Source organism: Hippocampus guttulatus, chromosome 1 (assembly GCF_054856545.1).
Source record: "Hippocampus guttulatus isolate MCC_2025c chromosome 1, RoL_Hgut_1.0, whole genome shotgun sequence".
Classification (NCBI taxonomy): Eukaryota; Metazoa; Chordata; class Actinopteri; order Syngnathiformes; family Syngnathidae; genus Hippocampus; species Hippocampus guttulatus.
In genome coordinates this window covers 29,447,118-29,462,835 of record NC_141261.1, presented here as the reverse complement: position 1 = coordinate 29,462,835, position 15,718 = coordinate 29,447,118, and the positions used below count along the sequence as shown (strand labels likewise).

Below are 15,718 nucleotides of genomic sequence, written 5' to 3'. Positions count from 1 at the left end.
TTTTGTAGAATTTTATGTGGCTCTCTCATGTTGAATGCAAGAATGACGGTCCAATTAAGAAACATAGTGTCATGTGACAGGAGCCCGACTACGGGTCACTCTATGAGGGCCGAAATCCTGGCTTTTATGTGGAAGCCAATCAAATGCCCACCTTTAAGGTGAGTGTCCGCTGATATTCTCCATCAGTCGAATTTCTTCTGACATTTCATTAACTTTCTGTCTGCTCTTTGCAGTGCACCGTAAGAGCCATGTATGAGTATAAAGCTCAAAGAGATGATGAGCTCTCCTTCACAAAAAATGCCACCATCTCCAATGTGGACAAACAGGAGGGAGGATGGTGAGTTTGATCGACTTTGTGGAAGGAGCTCTCATGCTTTGGTGGCTAGCTGCATTATTTTATTCAGTGTGTTGTTGATTTTAAAATTACCCTTCTGCCAGGTGGAAGGGGGACTGTGGAGGGAAGAAGCAGCTGTGGTTTCCTGCAAACTATGTGGAAGAGATCAGTCCGTCAGCCGCAGAGCCGGACAGAAGTGTGAGGATTAAAGCCACGCAGCACTATGTGCTTCCTCAGCTTCACTCAATTCACCTATGCTCCTCTTCCATGTCCAGCAGGAGATGACAGAAAACAGCCCACTGGGAGATTTGCTGAGAGGAAGTGTGGATGTCTCCTCCTGTCAAATCGGTGCGCGACAACCCCCACCATCCTCATTCCGCTTCCTATTCGGCTCTGTGCTGCTGCAACTACTGCTGCTGTTGTAGTGCTTGCAATCGCTGTGCCAAAGGGCCGCCTCCTTCCACGATTACAATCTATATTTCCAACTAGTTGTGTTGCTTTTAGTTTGTGTCGCTCTAGTATTACCATAGGCCATTTTTTGTTTGATTACAAAGCTTTTGTTTCTTACTTATCAGCAATCTCGGCCCTGTGGCTAGGCAGGCCACACCCATTTGCATTGCTATAGCCTCTGCTCACAGCATTTAGGACAGTGGTTCTTAACCTTTTTAGAGGTACTGAACCCAACCAGTTAATATGCACATTCACCGAACCCTTCATGAGTAAAAAATAAATAAATATATTATAAGTTCAAGATATAACCCCCCCCCCCACACACACACACACATTTATTAAAAACAGAAAAAAGTAAATACAATTTCATGAGATAAGTATACTTTTTTTTTATAATTGTACGACGTACTATCACGACAGTCACACGTTGACTACGAAGTGAACTAAATTTTCCACAGCAGTGATTGGACAAGCAATGTCATGGGATCATCTGCAGCCAGTGATGGCCAAGCGGGCGTGTCATAACTAATTAACATGTTGGCTCGCGTGTGTCTCACCCTCCATGGCAGAGGCTCCGTCGAACCCCTGAGACCGACTCACCGAACACCTGGGGTTCGATCGAACTCAGGTTTAAGGACCACTGATTTAAGATCTAAAAGCGGCATCTCTGTCCTTAGCTGGGGGTTTGTCTCCCTCTAGCGGCAGTATGAAAGTTAAACATTTTCTGCATTTCTTCACACGGGGTATTCAATTAAAATATGGAATCCCAGCAATACTTACTGATTTAAAACAGCTCATGTGAATTTAAGTGGAAATGTGGCATTTTATTAATGTAATACATTACAGTCTATTTAAAAAGGACATGGAATCTGTTACCATCCTGTGTTCTCATCACATTTGACGCCTGTGCAAAAATGGGAAATTCAGGTCCAAAAAGTAAAAACCCTGCCATAGAGTGGCTTTAGCCACAGTTGCTGTTACTTAACCCCCCCCCCCCCCCCCACCACCACCACCACCACAAGCTCATTTAACCTGCCAGTTGAGTAGAACCACCCATGACTATAACCAAACTGTGGCTGTGTTCGAAGGCCATATTTTCAGCCGCCTGATGTCACTTACGTGGTGTCCAAATTCACATTATGCCTATTCAAATTTACCAAGGAGGCTACATGAGGAGGAACCTTGGAAGGCGCCGACAGACCCAGCCTGCAAATTGTCTTTCTAAAATGTGGAAACCCTGTTCGAGTGAGTTATGCCAGATGTGAGGTCATGCAGCCAAAAATGCGGCATTCGGAGGATGCAGCCTTTGAATTTGGACACAGCCTGTGGCAGGGTTTTTAACTTTCCGGACCTAGATATTTGATTTGAAGTGCATATCTGAGTTCTGTACTTGGTGTTTCCGTGTTTTGTATTTTACCGACACGAAATATTGCTGGATTTGTGTGAATTTTAGCGAAATCTGTCATCAAAATACATGTACATAAATGCAGAAGAGTTGAGGCAGGACTGTGGACTATGTTTTTGACTCTATATCTGTTTCCGAAACAGTTGTACGGACCGATGGCAAAGGAAGCAGGCCACATGTCTTCTCCCTTGTGCCAACCACAGCCATGCGGACAGGACCGGTGCTGGATGTTGCTGCCAGCAGTCAGGAGGAATTAAAGGAATGGGTTCTGAAGATCCGTGAGGTGGCAATGACCTCCGAGGCCAAGGTTCGTATGTCAAAACCCTCTGTTCTTTTGGACTGTGCCTTTGTGGCCAGAGTTTTTGTCCGTTCTGTGGCTTCAATCTGCACTACAGATGTTTCAGATTGATTGTGCAGTTGGCCTTAGTATGCTCATGTCAGTTGTGTCTGCCTTTACATAGCTGGAGGAGGGAAAGATGATGGAGAGGAGAAAGAAGATTGCACTGGAATTATCCGACCTGGTTGTCTACTGTAGACCTGTGCCATTTGATGAAGACAGTAAGTCAGACATAGCTTTGAGGTGGTGATAATGCAGAACCACCACCTTATCGTGTGTGTGTGTGTGTGTGTGTGTGTGCGCGCGTAAGCGTGTGTGTTCTGACAAGACAACACTTAAGAGTGCTAGCCAATTTCGAGCATTTTTATTCCACTTTTTTGGCAGACACAATATTGTGTTGTCACTATGTAAACGGGTACCATATGAAAGAAAAAAACATGCTACTGCTGTTCTTTCATAATCGCCATTTGAAAAATTCTTATTTTTTTGGGTGACATCTCAAGATTTCAACAGTCCTTCCTTTCTATAGAACATGATAAAAATAAAAAAGAAAATATGTTTTTGATGGCAAAATAATTTGCACATGATAATGTGCATCAACAGCAACATTTTCACATTGAATAAACCTTTTACAAACTGGTCTGTTTATAGGAATGTATGCATGTGTGTGTGAGTGCGTCTGTTTTTTTCCCTCTCTAACCCATGAGTTTTTGGGGGCTGTTAGAAAGGTAACGTACTCTCCTACGAGCAAGGGGGAGGTACTGACAAGCGTACAGGTTGGTCTCATCCACAAATATGGGTCTTGGGTTTGAAGTGTGAAGCAATATATTTGGCTTCCAGTCAACTTCATGCCGCCCAGAATCTTTCCCATGACCTAAAATACAAATATAAGCAATCACCATGCATATTATTATTTATTGTTATGATTTTTGCAGTGTCTTTGAGAATACCCTTTCCTTTCTGTGCTCTGCGAACAGGAGTGGGATTTGCACTGCTGCTGGGTGTACCTGTGAATCACAGAAAAATATATAGTTACCATCAATCTGTTTTATTTATTTTTAATTCCCGTAGGGTATTGTGAACTTTTTTTTAAACCGCTCTTTGCAGTGCGTGGGTAACTGTGGGATGGCAATCTGTGTGATACAGACATAGCACATTTACAGAAGCATGACTGTGAATATTCTCATCCATCCATATTATTTAATTCTGAGAGGATTACCTGGATACTATAAAAGTGAATGAATCCAACAGTGATTGGAGATTTACAAAAGCTCTTACCAAAATGCTACACGTTAGTTACGTAGGAAGTTAGCGCTTGCCTTCATGTATTTCTGAAGCGCTGCTGCTATCGGATGATCCAAACGTGAATCACTCATCTGTCAAATACATATCGGGTCGCTTTATAGTACATCAGTCCCCGTCAGTTGACAAGATCTCTTTGTAATACGGCTCAAACCATCGCCACGTTGCTCGTGAATGCCTTTTCTAGTAGACGTTGCAGCGTGTCTGTGGCGTTTTCTCCGCCCCACAATCCTTTCAGCCATCTTTCCTGTCACCAATTTTTCGTCTGCCACGACAAATACTTTGCTGGAGCGTCAGTTGCTTGTAATTGGCCGTTGACTTGCTTTTTTTTGACAGAGTACTTCTTCTGCTTCCTGGTTTTACCCAAAGAGACCAACATTTCTCTCAAATATACATGAAAGTGCTTTCTGGGCGCAATATTAAGAGGAGGAGGTGCCCAAGAGTCTCATCCACCCATTCATTAGAAAATAAACAAACTAGCAACCAAACCAAAAAAAAAATACAGTTGATAAGAAAATTGAACCTCATGATTTTCCTGGACTGACACAATTTCTCATCGCTGGCAATGAAAGAGTTAAAACAAGCAATTGTTTGAAAAAGAAAATGGTGATGGCGTTAATTGCTCACAGTTCTTCGGTCCCAATGCTGTACGAACACTAGTCCGGGTGAGTCAACACTGTCCTTGTTTCTCTGCATCCTCTAGAGATCGGCACAGAGCGCGCCTGTTTCCGGGACATGTCATCGTTTCCCGAAACCAAGGCAGAGAAATATGTCAATAAGATCAAAGGGAAAAAGTTCCTGCAGTACAATCGGCTGCAGCTGTCCAGGATCTACCCGCGAGGTCAGAGATTGGACTCCTCTAACTACGACCCTCTGCCCATGTGGCTCTGCGGCTCGCAACTTGTAGCGCTTAACTTCCAGACAGCGGGTATGCCCCAGTTATCAAATTTCTTTATCGAGTCACAACAGGTGACTATTGTTTTTTACGTTCATGCTCATCTCCTATCCAGACAAGCCCATGCAGATGAACCAGGCGTTGTTCATGTTGAACGGAAGGAGTGGCTACGTACTCCAACCCCCCATCATGAGGGATGACAACTTTGATCCCTTTGACAGACACACAGTGCGGGGCCTCGAGGAAGTCACTCTTCAGATCGAGGTATGACTTACTGTGTGATGTCATAAATTAAAGGGAGTTCTTTTGTACTTTGCACACTTTTAAAAAAATGTGTGCCCCAGTTTGAAAAAACTTTTGGGGTCATATTGGATCAGGTCATTCCTTTTGATGAACACATTAAAACTGTAATCCCTTCCATCCTGCTTATTCCACCGCAAAATTATATTTCTGTACTTTTTGGTCACAAAAGGTTGGGCAACACGAGGGCAGATTTCATGCATTTCAAAGATCCCCATCGAGTGAGGATTTATTTATTTATTTGTCCATCCATCCATCTTCTACCGCTTATCCAGGGCCGGGTCGCGGGGGCAACGGCTTTAGCAGGGAAGCCCAGACTTCCCTCTCCCTAGCTACTTCTTCCAGCTCTCCCCGGGGGATCCCGAGGCGTTCCCAGGCCAGCCGGGTGACATAGTCTCTCCAGTGTGTCCTGGCTCTTCCTCGCGGTCTCCTCCCGGTGGGACATGCCCGGAACACCTCACCAGGGAGGCGCTCAGGAGGCATCCGAATCAGATGCCCAAGCCACCTCATCTGGCTCCTCTCGATGTGGAGGAGAAGTGGCTCGGCTCTGAGCCCCTCCCGGATGACCGAGCTTCTCACCTTCTCTACGGGAGAGCCCGGACACCCTGCGGAGAAAACTAATTTCAGCCGCTTGTATCCGGGATCTCGTTCTCGTTCTTTTAGGTCACCCATAGCTCGTGACCATAGATGAGGGTTGGAACGTAGATCGACCGGTAAATTGAGAGCTTCGCCCTTTGGCTCAGCTCCTTCTTCACCACGACAGACCGATACAACGGCCGCATCACAGCAGACGCTGCACCGATCCGCCTGTCGATCTCCCGCTCCCTCCTGCCCCCACTCGTGAACAAGACCCCAAGATACTTAAACTCCTCCACTTGGGGCAAGATCTCCCCCCTGACCCGGAGGGGGCACTCCACCCTTTTCCGACTGAGGACCATGGTTTCAGATTTGGAGGTGCTGATTTTCATCCCAACCGCTTCACACTCGGCTGCGAAACGCTCCAGTGAGAGTTGGAGAGCCCTGCTTGAAGGAGCCAACAGTACCACATCATCTGCAAAAAGCAGAGATGCAATACTGAGGCCACTAAAACGGACCCCCTCAACGCTTCGGCTGCGCCTAGAAATTCTGTCCATAAAACTTATGAACAAAACCGGCGACAAAGGGCAGCCTTGGCGGAGTACTACCACCACTGGAAACGATTCCGTATCAGGGGGTTCGGTACCCCATACCCACGGAGCACCCCCCACAGAACTCCCCGAGGGACACGGTCAAACGCCTTCTCCAAGTCCACAAAACACATGTAGACTGGTTGGGCGAATTCCCACATACCCTCGAGGACCCTGCTAAGGGTGTAGAGCTGGTCCACTGTTCCACGGCCGGGACGAAAACCACATTGCTCCTCCTCAATCTAAGGCTCGACTTCCTGACGGACCCTCCTCTCCAGCACCCCTGAATAGACCTTACCAGGGAGGCTGAGGAGTGTGATCCCTCTGTAGTTGGAACACACCCTCCGGTCCCCCTTTTTAAAAAGAGGGACTACCACCCCGGTCTGCCAATCCAGAGGCACTCTCCCCGTTGACCACGCGATGTTGCAGAGGCGTGTCAACCAGGACAGCCCCACAACATCCACAGCCTTGAGGAACTCCGGGTGGATCTCATCCACCCCTGGGGCCTTGCCACCGAGGAGCTTTTTAACCACATCGGTGACTTCAGCCACAGAGATAGGAGAGCCCACCTCAGAGTCCCCAGGCTCTGCTTCCTCCAAGGAAGGCGTGTTGGTGGAGTTGAAAGGTCTTCGAAGTACTCTGCCCACCGGTTCACAACGTCCCGAGTCGAAGTCAGCAGCGCCCCATCCCCACTGTACACAGTGTTAGTGGTGCACTGCTTCCCCCTCCTGAGACGTCGGATGGTGGACCAGAATTTGCTCGAAGCCGTCCGGAAGTCGGCTTCCATGGCCTCACCGAACTCTTCCCACGCTCGGGTTTTTGCCTCGGCGACCACCGAAGCTGCGTTCCGCTTGGCCAGTCGATACCCGTCAGCTGCCTCTGGGGTCCCACAGGCCATAAAGGCTCGATAGGACTCCTCCTTCAGCTTGACGGCATCCCTTACTGCTGGTGTCCACCAGCGAGTACGGGGGTTGCCGCCACGACAGGCACCAACCACTTTACGGCAACAACTCAGATTAGCCGCCTCAACAAGAGAGGCGTGGAACATGGTCCATTCGGACTCGATGTCCCCCGCATCCCCCGGAACATGGGAAAAGCTCTGTCGGAGGTGGGAGTTGAAACTCCTTCTGACAGGGGATTCCGCCAGACGCTCCCAACAAACCCTCACAATACGTTTGGGTCTGCCAAGACGGACCGGCATCTTCCCCCACCATCGGAGCCTACTCACCACCAGGTGGTGATCAGTTGACAGCTCCGCCCCTCTCTTAACCCGAGTGTCCTACACATGTGGCCGCAAATCCGATGATACAACCACAAAGTCGATCATCGAACTGCGGCCTAGGGTGTCCTGGTGCCAAGTGCACATATGGACACCCTTATGTTTGAACAAGGTGTTCGGTGGACAATCTGTGACGAGCACAGAAGTCCAATAACAAAACACCACTCGAGTTCTGATCGGGGGGGCCGTTCCTCCCAATCACGCCCCTCACTGTCATTGCCCATGTGAGCATTGAAGCCCCCCAGCAGAACAAGGGAGTCCCCAGCAGGAGTACTCTACAGCATACCCTCCAAGGACTCCAAAAAGGGTGGGTATGCTGAGCTGCTGTTTGGTGCATATGCACAAACAACAGTCAGGACCCGTCCCTCCACCCAAAGGCGGAGGGAGGCAACCCTCTCGTCTACCGGTGTGAACCCCAATGTACAGGCACTGAGCCGGGGGGCAATGGGTATGCCCACACCTGCTCTGCGCCTCTCACCATGAGTAACTCCAGAGTGGAAGAGAGTCCAACCCCTCTCGAGAGAACTGGTACCAGAACCCAGGCTGTGTGTGGAGGCAAGTCCGACTATATCCATCTATCGATCCATTTTCTGAACCGCTTGATCCTCACTAGGGTCGCGGGAGGTGCTGGAGCCTATCCCAGCCGTCTCCGGGCAGTAGGCGGGGGACACCCTGAATCAGTTGCCAGCCAATCGCAGGGCACACGGAGACGAACAACCATCCACGCCCACACTCACACCTAGGGACAATTTAGAGCGTCCAATCAGCCTGCCATGCATGTCTTTGGAATGTGGGAGGAAACCGGAGCACCCGGAGAAAACCCACGCAGGCCCGGGGAGAACATGCAAACTCCACACAGGGAGGCCGGAGCTGGAATCGAACCCGGTACCTCTGCACTGTGAAGCCGACGTGCTAACCACTGGACTACCGGGCCGCCCAGTCCGACTATATCCAGTCGGAAATTCTCTGCCTCACACACCAGCTCGGGCTCCTTCCCTGCCAGAGAGGTGACATTCCATGTCCCAAGAGCTAGCTTCTGCAGCCGAGGATCGGACCGCCAGGGTCCCCGCCTTTGGCTGCCGCCCAGCTCACATTGCACCCGACCCCTTTGGCCCCTCTCATGGGTGGTGAGCCCATGGCAAGGGGGACCCACGTTGCCTCTTCGGGCTGTGCCCGGCCGGGCCCCATGGGTGTAGGCCCGGCCACCAGGCGCTTGCCAACGAGCCCCACCTCCAGGCCTGGCTCCAGAGGGGGGCCCCGGTGACCCGCGTCCGGGCAAGGGAAACCTTGGTCCATATATTTTTCTCATCATAAGGGTCTTTGAGCCGTGCTTTGTCTGGCCCCTCACCTAGAACCTGTTTGCCAACAGTGACCCTGCCAGGGGCATAAAGCCCCAGACAACTTAGCTCCTAGGATAATTGGGACACACAAACCCCCCACCACGGTAAGGTGACGACTCACGGAGGGGCACACAAACCCCTTTTTTTGTAAAAATCATATTTATTTTTTAAACAAAACAAAAATGGTTGGCACATTTTTTATGTATCGTTAACTATATTTTGCCTATTGGTGCCGGCAAACTGAGCGGGCAGCTATGCTCGGGGTCCAACATACAGTACATAATTGTAGTTATTGTCCAATGCAAGGGTCACCTACCTTTTTGAAACGAGGAGTTCTTCTTGGGTACTGATTAATGCGCAGGGCTACCAGCTTGGTAGTATGCACTTTGAAAATACATTTGCGCAAACCTTGAGGGCTCCCTGGTGCCTGCGGGCACCACCTTGGTGACCCCTGGGCCAATGACTTGCCTCAAAATGCGTTTAATTTCCGTGCGCTAACCACCCCCTTCCGCTTGCCCGTTTGGGATTGAATCCAATAACTTTAACTTTAAGGTAACACGTTATTGGGCTTGATCATATGTTGTTACTTAAAGATCAGACTATAGACCTAGATCTTATTGCCATCCTTTTCAAAACTCAAGTATTCTGTAACAATAAGAATGATCTCAAAATGTCATTGTAAACTTTGCCTGTGTGTGTGTGTGTGTGTAATATATGTATATACAGACAATACATGATTTCCCATGTTTGAGGGTTTTTTTAACCTGTCAATCTCCTGCCAAAATGTGGTGCATAACGTGACAAAAATGAGCCACATCTGTCTTGTTCAAATTATGTTGAGTGAAAAAATTGTCCCTTCACAGATGCAGAAAGTTATCAATTTTTATTTTCAACACATATTACAATTATTTAAGAAAGAAGTAGAATAATAGACAAACATAAAAATACAAGAAAAACCTAAGAAAAATAAAACAGTTGAATTCCATATTCCAAAAGGAGTGGGAAGAAGTGTTACTTGGTCCCGCCCCTTATTCGTGAATCATACTGTACCTCATTAGTATTCATCCTGATGATTACTATAATCATTGGAGTCATTTACGGAACCTATTCGATTACATTATCAAATGTCTTTTTGAGACAAATTAATTATCAATCAGTATTAAAGTAACTGCTATTTGTAGTCGGTATGCGTGTGTTTTTTTTCCCATACGACATTCATATAAAAGAATTGACACCAAATGAACAATCCAATAAGTCACTAATTGAATTAAATGATCATTATGATGATGATTAGCAACCCCCCCCCCTCCCCATTCCTGGATATATTGCAAATCTCTATCAATAGGACTACATTTAGACACAGTTTCAACCCCCGTAGTATTTGTTGTGCCCTGTGACTGACTGGCGACCAGTTCAGGGTGTGTGTGTGCCTGCGCGCGTGCATGCGTGTGTCTGGATATCATGTCACATCACACAGGTGATGGTAATATTCATATTCCATATTCACCTGCCACGTCATGCAACTGAGGCTGGGTCCTTTGCGCTCTTAAAGAGACAGTAACCTGGCGAATGTCAAGTTTATTTGAGCAGATCTTGTAATCAGTCCAGTTTTGTTGATAACGGAGCAATAAAAATATCCTTATTTTTTTTCCCCCAATTTTCATCCAGCAAGCAGTTATTGTGCATCCGTAGTTATGTTGTGAACTATTTTAACCTTGTGGAGCACTTTGTAAGTTCTTTCCATGAGAAGTGTGATGTAAATAAAGAGCATTTTCTGATCTCTTTTTAAAGGTGTTGGGTGCAAGGCACCTACCCAAACACGGGCGTGGCATTGTTTGTCCTCTAATCGAGATTGAGGTGTGTGGGGCCGAGTATGACAGCACCAAGCAAAAAACGGATTCAGAAGGTGGGTATTGAATTGCAAAACAATTGACAAATAGACACGAATCTCCTGGACCTGGGCAAATATTTATTTAAATGTACAGTTAATGCCAGGAGACAGCAATCGATCTATTTCTCTAGTAATCATAGGCTGTGTTAGATAAGAAAACCTTTATTAGTCTCGCAATGGAGAAATTCGCAATTCACAGCAGCAAAGTTATGAAAGGAAGAAGTAGAACAACAAAATATAGGAGCTGCTGGAAAGGCAGCCACTCTCGCGGTGCCATTTTGAAGTCAAAATAACAAAAATAACACAACACAACACATAGGACACAGACAGTCGTGCAATCTTCACCACTTTTCTGCATACACTTTGTTGTCTGAAGCAGTTATAGATGAAAGAGGAGAGGATCAAAGTGTCCTTTCACCAGTGGGTCAGAGACGTCATGCTGAAAATGTGCACACGTCTGCTACAAGCTAAGTTTTGAAAGCAAACACAAAGCTGTAGCGTCCATTGACGAAAAGAGATGAGTTCACTTCTCCTGTCCCACGTAATCCGCTTCAAACGCCAAGCCGCGACTCCCAGTTCCAAATCCGCATCGGCGCTCCGCGCTAACGCTCCTTTCTTCTCATCGTCGGCTCCTCAAGACTTACATCCATCCAGCCGCAAACCGTTCAACAGCACCGATCTCTCCGCTGAACAAAGCGGGGCTGTGAAAAATGCTGCCCATTACAGGCGCAAGACACAAGCGCCCCGGGACTGTCCAGCAACGACAGTCAAATGGTGCCGACATTCCTCCCAGTTTATGCAGTGTTACTGTTCTCACTTTGCTTCTCACTTTCGAAAGCACGGGCTGAGCCATACAATTTTAGTGTCCAAGGGAATTGCAGTAGTAAACTGACATTTAGTAAAACATCTCAAAAATTGTCACAGAAGAAGTATATTGCAAAAGTGTCGTGGAAACACATTTTCCGCCTTTCCACATCGTGTCACGACACCTCCAGCAGCCATGAACCACAATTGCTGGTTCAACGGGGGCAGAGGGAATGGGGGTTCTTGCCGAGGCAGGGCGGGACACGGCCGGAGAGCAGTCCTCGCCGGTGGGGGACAATCAGAATAGTGTTCAATGTGCCGATAGTTTGGAGTAATTGTATTTTGGATGTTGAATAAATACAAAGTTCTGAAATTGATGAATAATCATTTTTCAGTCTCACTCGAAATATGACCGATGATGATTGATGTGATTCTTATTTTTTCCATAACCGTATTGTGTTTTATTCATTGTTTTCTCTGTTGCACTCTGTCCCGTTGCAGCCGATAATGGTCTGAACCCCACGTGGCCCAGAAAGCCGTTCCAGTTTGCAGTAAGCAACTCGGCCTTTGCCTTCCTGCGCTTTGTGGTCTACGAAATCGACATGTTCAGTGACCAGAACTTCCTGGCTCAGGCCACGTTCCCGATTCACAGCCTGAAGACGGGTATGCACTGCAGCACTCCCACTACTTCATTCGTGCTACTTGCTAGCATCCTACGGCATCACCAACGACCTTGTGTGACCTCTTGTATTATACATTGTGCCAGGTTATCGCTCTGTCCCTCTGAAGAACAGCTTCAACGAGGATCTCGAGTTGGCCTCGTTGTTGGTCCACATGGACATCGTCAGAGGAAGAGTAAGCAATTATCATATGCTCGCGGGCCTGTTGGTGCGGACTTCCAGCAGCTACGCTGTTGTGCCGTTATCTACTGCCCAAGTCTTGATCCACATTTGAAAGAGGCCTGATTTGTTTCCGTTTTGTTTTTGTCCTCTTGACACTGCCACGATACAAAACGGAATTGTGACACGTTCCCAAGCATGTTTTTAAAATGTGGCGGAAGTGAGGGAGGGATGCGAACATCGTCTGTGTGACCATAGGTGGCGCTTCTGCCACTCTTACCACTAACAACCCTGAAATTGAATAGAATTGAAATGACTGGCTGAGCTCATTTCGGTCAGCAGTTGGTAACTTTTCAACTGTTTGCCGTAAGCACATAAAAAAAACTTGAAGTTACATCAAACATGTTACTACACCTACAAAGACACCAACACGGAATTAATTTAAGTTGCACGACGCCGCATGCAAACAGTATGGCCAACTTCTTGCCGCTACGGATGGCTATTGTGAGCCAAAAATCAAAGGCTTTTCCGGGCGCCATCTTGCAGCTCATCGTTCCCTGTTCGCGTTCGGTGCAGATTTCAATGCCTTTCTGTCAATCTTTCCATCCTTTCTTTGGAACAAATACTGTGACAATAGGCACGCACGCGTGGTTGTAGGGTGTGACAAAGGTGTTGGAGCGCCATGACACAGAAAGTATGGGCTGGGGAAGTGCCTCGATGTAAGTTTATTCTCTTTTATGCTCTCCGATGGAACAATGAATAAAAATCATGAGACAAGGCATGCGAGTTAGTTCCGCTACAATATTTGTTCGAATCCTGGACGGAATTAGTGGTGTTGAAATTTGATGGATGGATATTTTGTTGGATTGTTCCCCCTCCTTTTTAATTTATTTATTTATTATATTGGCCACCTATCAAGGAAGTGACGATTCTTTCAGCCATTTCATAAAGGGTGTGTTCTGAGTTGTATTGACGCAACGTTTTGGGTAGACAAAGCTGCTTGAAGGACTCGAGCGCCTCACATTCTGGTCATTATGAGAAAGATTGAAAATAATTGTCTGAGGCCATGAGGTACTTTTGAAATTTACGGCCGGCCCACCTGTGTCGATCCCTTCCTGGTCTTCTCGAATTAAAAATTCACCCACATATGTCCTAAAATTTGTGTTGAAGTAGTCGTTGCTTAAACTTGTAGTATTGATGTTAACCGTTAGCATTTCCATCCACAGGATGAAAACGGCGAGATCGTGTGCCCGTTCTCCATGAGCTCGTCGAGTGCTGCGGTGGCTCACGCGGGACGAGAACGTTTCGGAGAACATGGCTCGGCATCGTCCGTGTCCTCCGTGTCGCCCGTGCCGCAGTCGCCCGCCCAGGCTGTGGCCGCGTACAGGGGCCGGGAGGGCTCCTTCGACTCCCGCTACCAATCGCCACTCGATGACTTCAGGGTGTCGCAGGAGCCGCTGCTCGACCACATGGACGCACAGAACAGAAGGTGCATCCAGGGGGGGCACGAGGAACAATCACGAGGTCTCAGACATGCTGACTGTTGGTCTTTGTCCCCTTTTCAGGATGCTGCGGCGGACCAGAGTGGGCGGAGATAACCGCGTCTGAATCAAAAAACCGGCCCAACCGCACCTTGTGCTGACCCCCCCCCCCCCCCCCCCCCGAGCTGATCCCGCCCCCAGCCCCAATCATCACGCCTTTGCCCGTACTGATGATGTCACTGACTGTTGTGAACAGTTTCCATGGAAACGCCACCACCGCTTTGGCCTACATTTCAGGCAGCTCACTCGCTCCCCACACCACCACCCCGTCCGCCCAGCCCGCTCAACATCGGGGAGGGAGGGCCCGCGACACCAGAGAGGAAGCTGGTTGCTGCACACAGGAAGGGGGGGGGAGACATTGCAGGTGCTTTGTGAAAAGATTGAAAGTGTTTCCTGTTCCGGGCTGTTTACTCATCTCTGTGTGTGAAAATGTATTTATTCCTGCTGTGCTGTCGGCTAGAGGACAGCGGCTCCCGACGTGCTCTCAAAGAGCTCTCGTCTCCCCTCATTTTAATTATTCCAATTATTTAAACATTCATAATGTGATCTTTCCGTTTTCTTTCTATGTGTATGTGTGTAAAACACGAGGGCTCTGCGACTGTTTTAACATTTTTCTCTCTTTGTGCTTCAGGGGATGTTATACACCTCTTTACATATTTAACTTTTTTTTTTGTGAAAGGCATCAGGAAGAAGTCATAGCTGGTCGTACAGCAGACGCAGCCATTTTCTTTTTTGTTACATTCCAAAAATCACAAACTTGCACGCAATTGCGTTTTCGTCGTTGACCATGCCGCTCGATCCTTTAACCAAAATTTCTAGTTGATCATACTTCAAAGCAGTTGCGATGATGATACATTTCGGTTCATGATGGCAAACTGCCGGCGCCATGATCAGAAAGCCCTCCACTATTGCAAAGCGTGTTGTCAACATTTTGCTCATTTTTTAGTTTAGCTGCTCTGTCGGAGTGGGAAAATATGCCATATTCAAATGCTTCGTCCCACTGCTGCCGTCATGCGTTTTAGGGATTTCAGGCTGAACTGACACTGCGCTTTCATTTAAACATCGACAGTCTTCGTTCACTCCTGCATTTTTGTAAATTCAAAGCAGGTGGATGGCAGTGCTTTTCGGATGGACGTCCTGGTGCCTTCATTGGGTCCACTCGGAGCTCGCGTTCAACTGCTAATTTGTTTTCTCTCTGTCATGATGTAAATTCAGTATTGTTGCTCAGTGTAACAACACTGAGACTCCCAAGCCATAAGGTATCATGAAGAGTTGGAAGTGAGAGCAGTGATGTTCAGGAACACTTTGTTAGGCCACAGAAAGACTTTTAGCATCGTGTGTGTGTGTGTGCGTGAGAGATATATAACGTGTACCCCGTATTAATTTGCCCCACCAGCTGTTGATGTTGTAGTACTGCAAATGTCTGTCGACACGCCCCCAGCATTCACTTGCAGACATGGTACACACATCTGTTTTGACTGACCGGGTCTCAGCAACGCGTGATAACACATGACCTGTTGCCCTTTTTTGTCATTTTTGGGGGGATCTTTTTTTTTTCCTCCAATGGCTTCATGCAGTTTGAGATTTGAAGAGGTCAAATGGATGAGAATCTCACAAAGCCTGCTTTTGGATGTGTGTACTGTGCAGGGCCCCAAAGTGTCTTTTTGTTTCCTCGCTTGACAGTCTTGCCTTTCTGTAATGTGCCTAAAACAACTATGGAGAGGAAGAGTAATCATTTTAATTTTGCCTTTCGTAAGGAACATACTAAAGCCTGAGAATAAAATACTACTTCATACTCACTATTTTGTCTTTGTCTCATTTGATGGCCATCTTCA

At 47.4% G+C, this 15,718-nt stretch overlaps 1 protein-coding gene across 3 annotated transcripts in view; it reads left to right on the top strand.

Annotated features, from left to right (window-relative positions):
- Window positions 1-15,682, top strand: part of plcg1 (phospholipase C, gamma 1) — a 34,429-nt gene extending 18,747 nt beyond the window's left edge. For 2 of the 3 annotated variants that reach the window (XM_086124889.1, XM_086124897.1), the window contains exons 21-33: window positions 81-158; window positions 234-337; window positions 439-532; window positions 610-682; window positions 2,333-2,496; window positions 2,651-2,747; window positions 4,532-4,756; window positions 4,839-4,987; window positions 10,600-10,714; window positions 12,005-12,166; window positions 12,270-12,358; window positions 13,569-13,831; window positions 13,908-15,682. In XM_086124889.1, coding sequence (XP_085981015.1) covers window positions 81-158; window positions 234-337; window positions 439-532; window positions 610-682; window positions 2,333-2,496; window positions 2,651-2,747; window positions 4,532-4,756; window positions 4,839-4,987; window positions 10,600-10,714; window positions 12,005-12,166; window positions 12,270-12,358; window positions 13,569-13,831; window positions 13,908-13,950 — 1,656 coding nt within the window. In that variant the 3' untranslated portion in view covers window positions 13,951-15,682. The remainder of the gene's footprint in view (window positions 1-80; window positions 159-233; window positions 338-438; window positions 533-609; window positions 683-2,332; window positions 2,497-2,650; window positions 2,748-4,531; window positions 4,757-4,838; window positions 4,988-10,599; window positions 10,715-12,004; window positions 12,167-12,269; window positions 12,359-13,568; window positions 13,832-13,907) is intronic. The other variant, XM_086124907.1, reaches the window with a different exon arrangement.
- The last annotated feature ends 36 nt before the right edge of the window (window positions 15,683-15,718 follow it).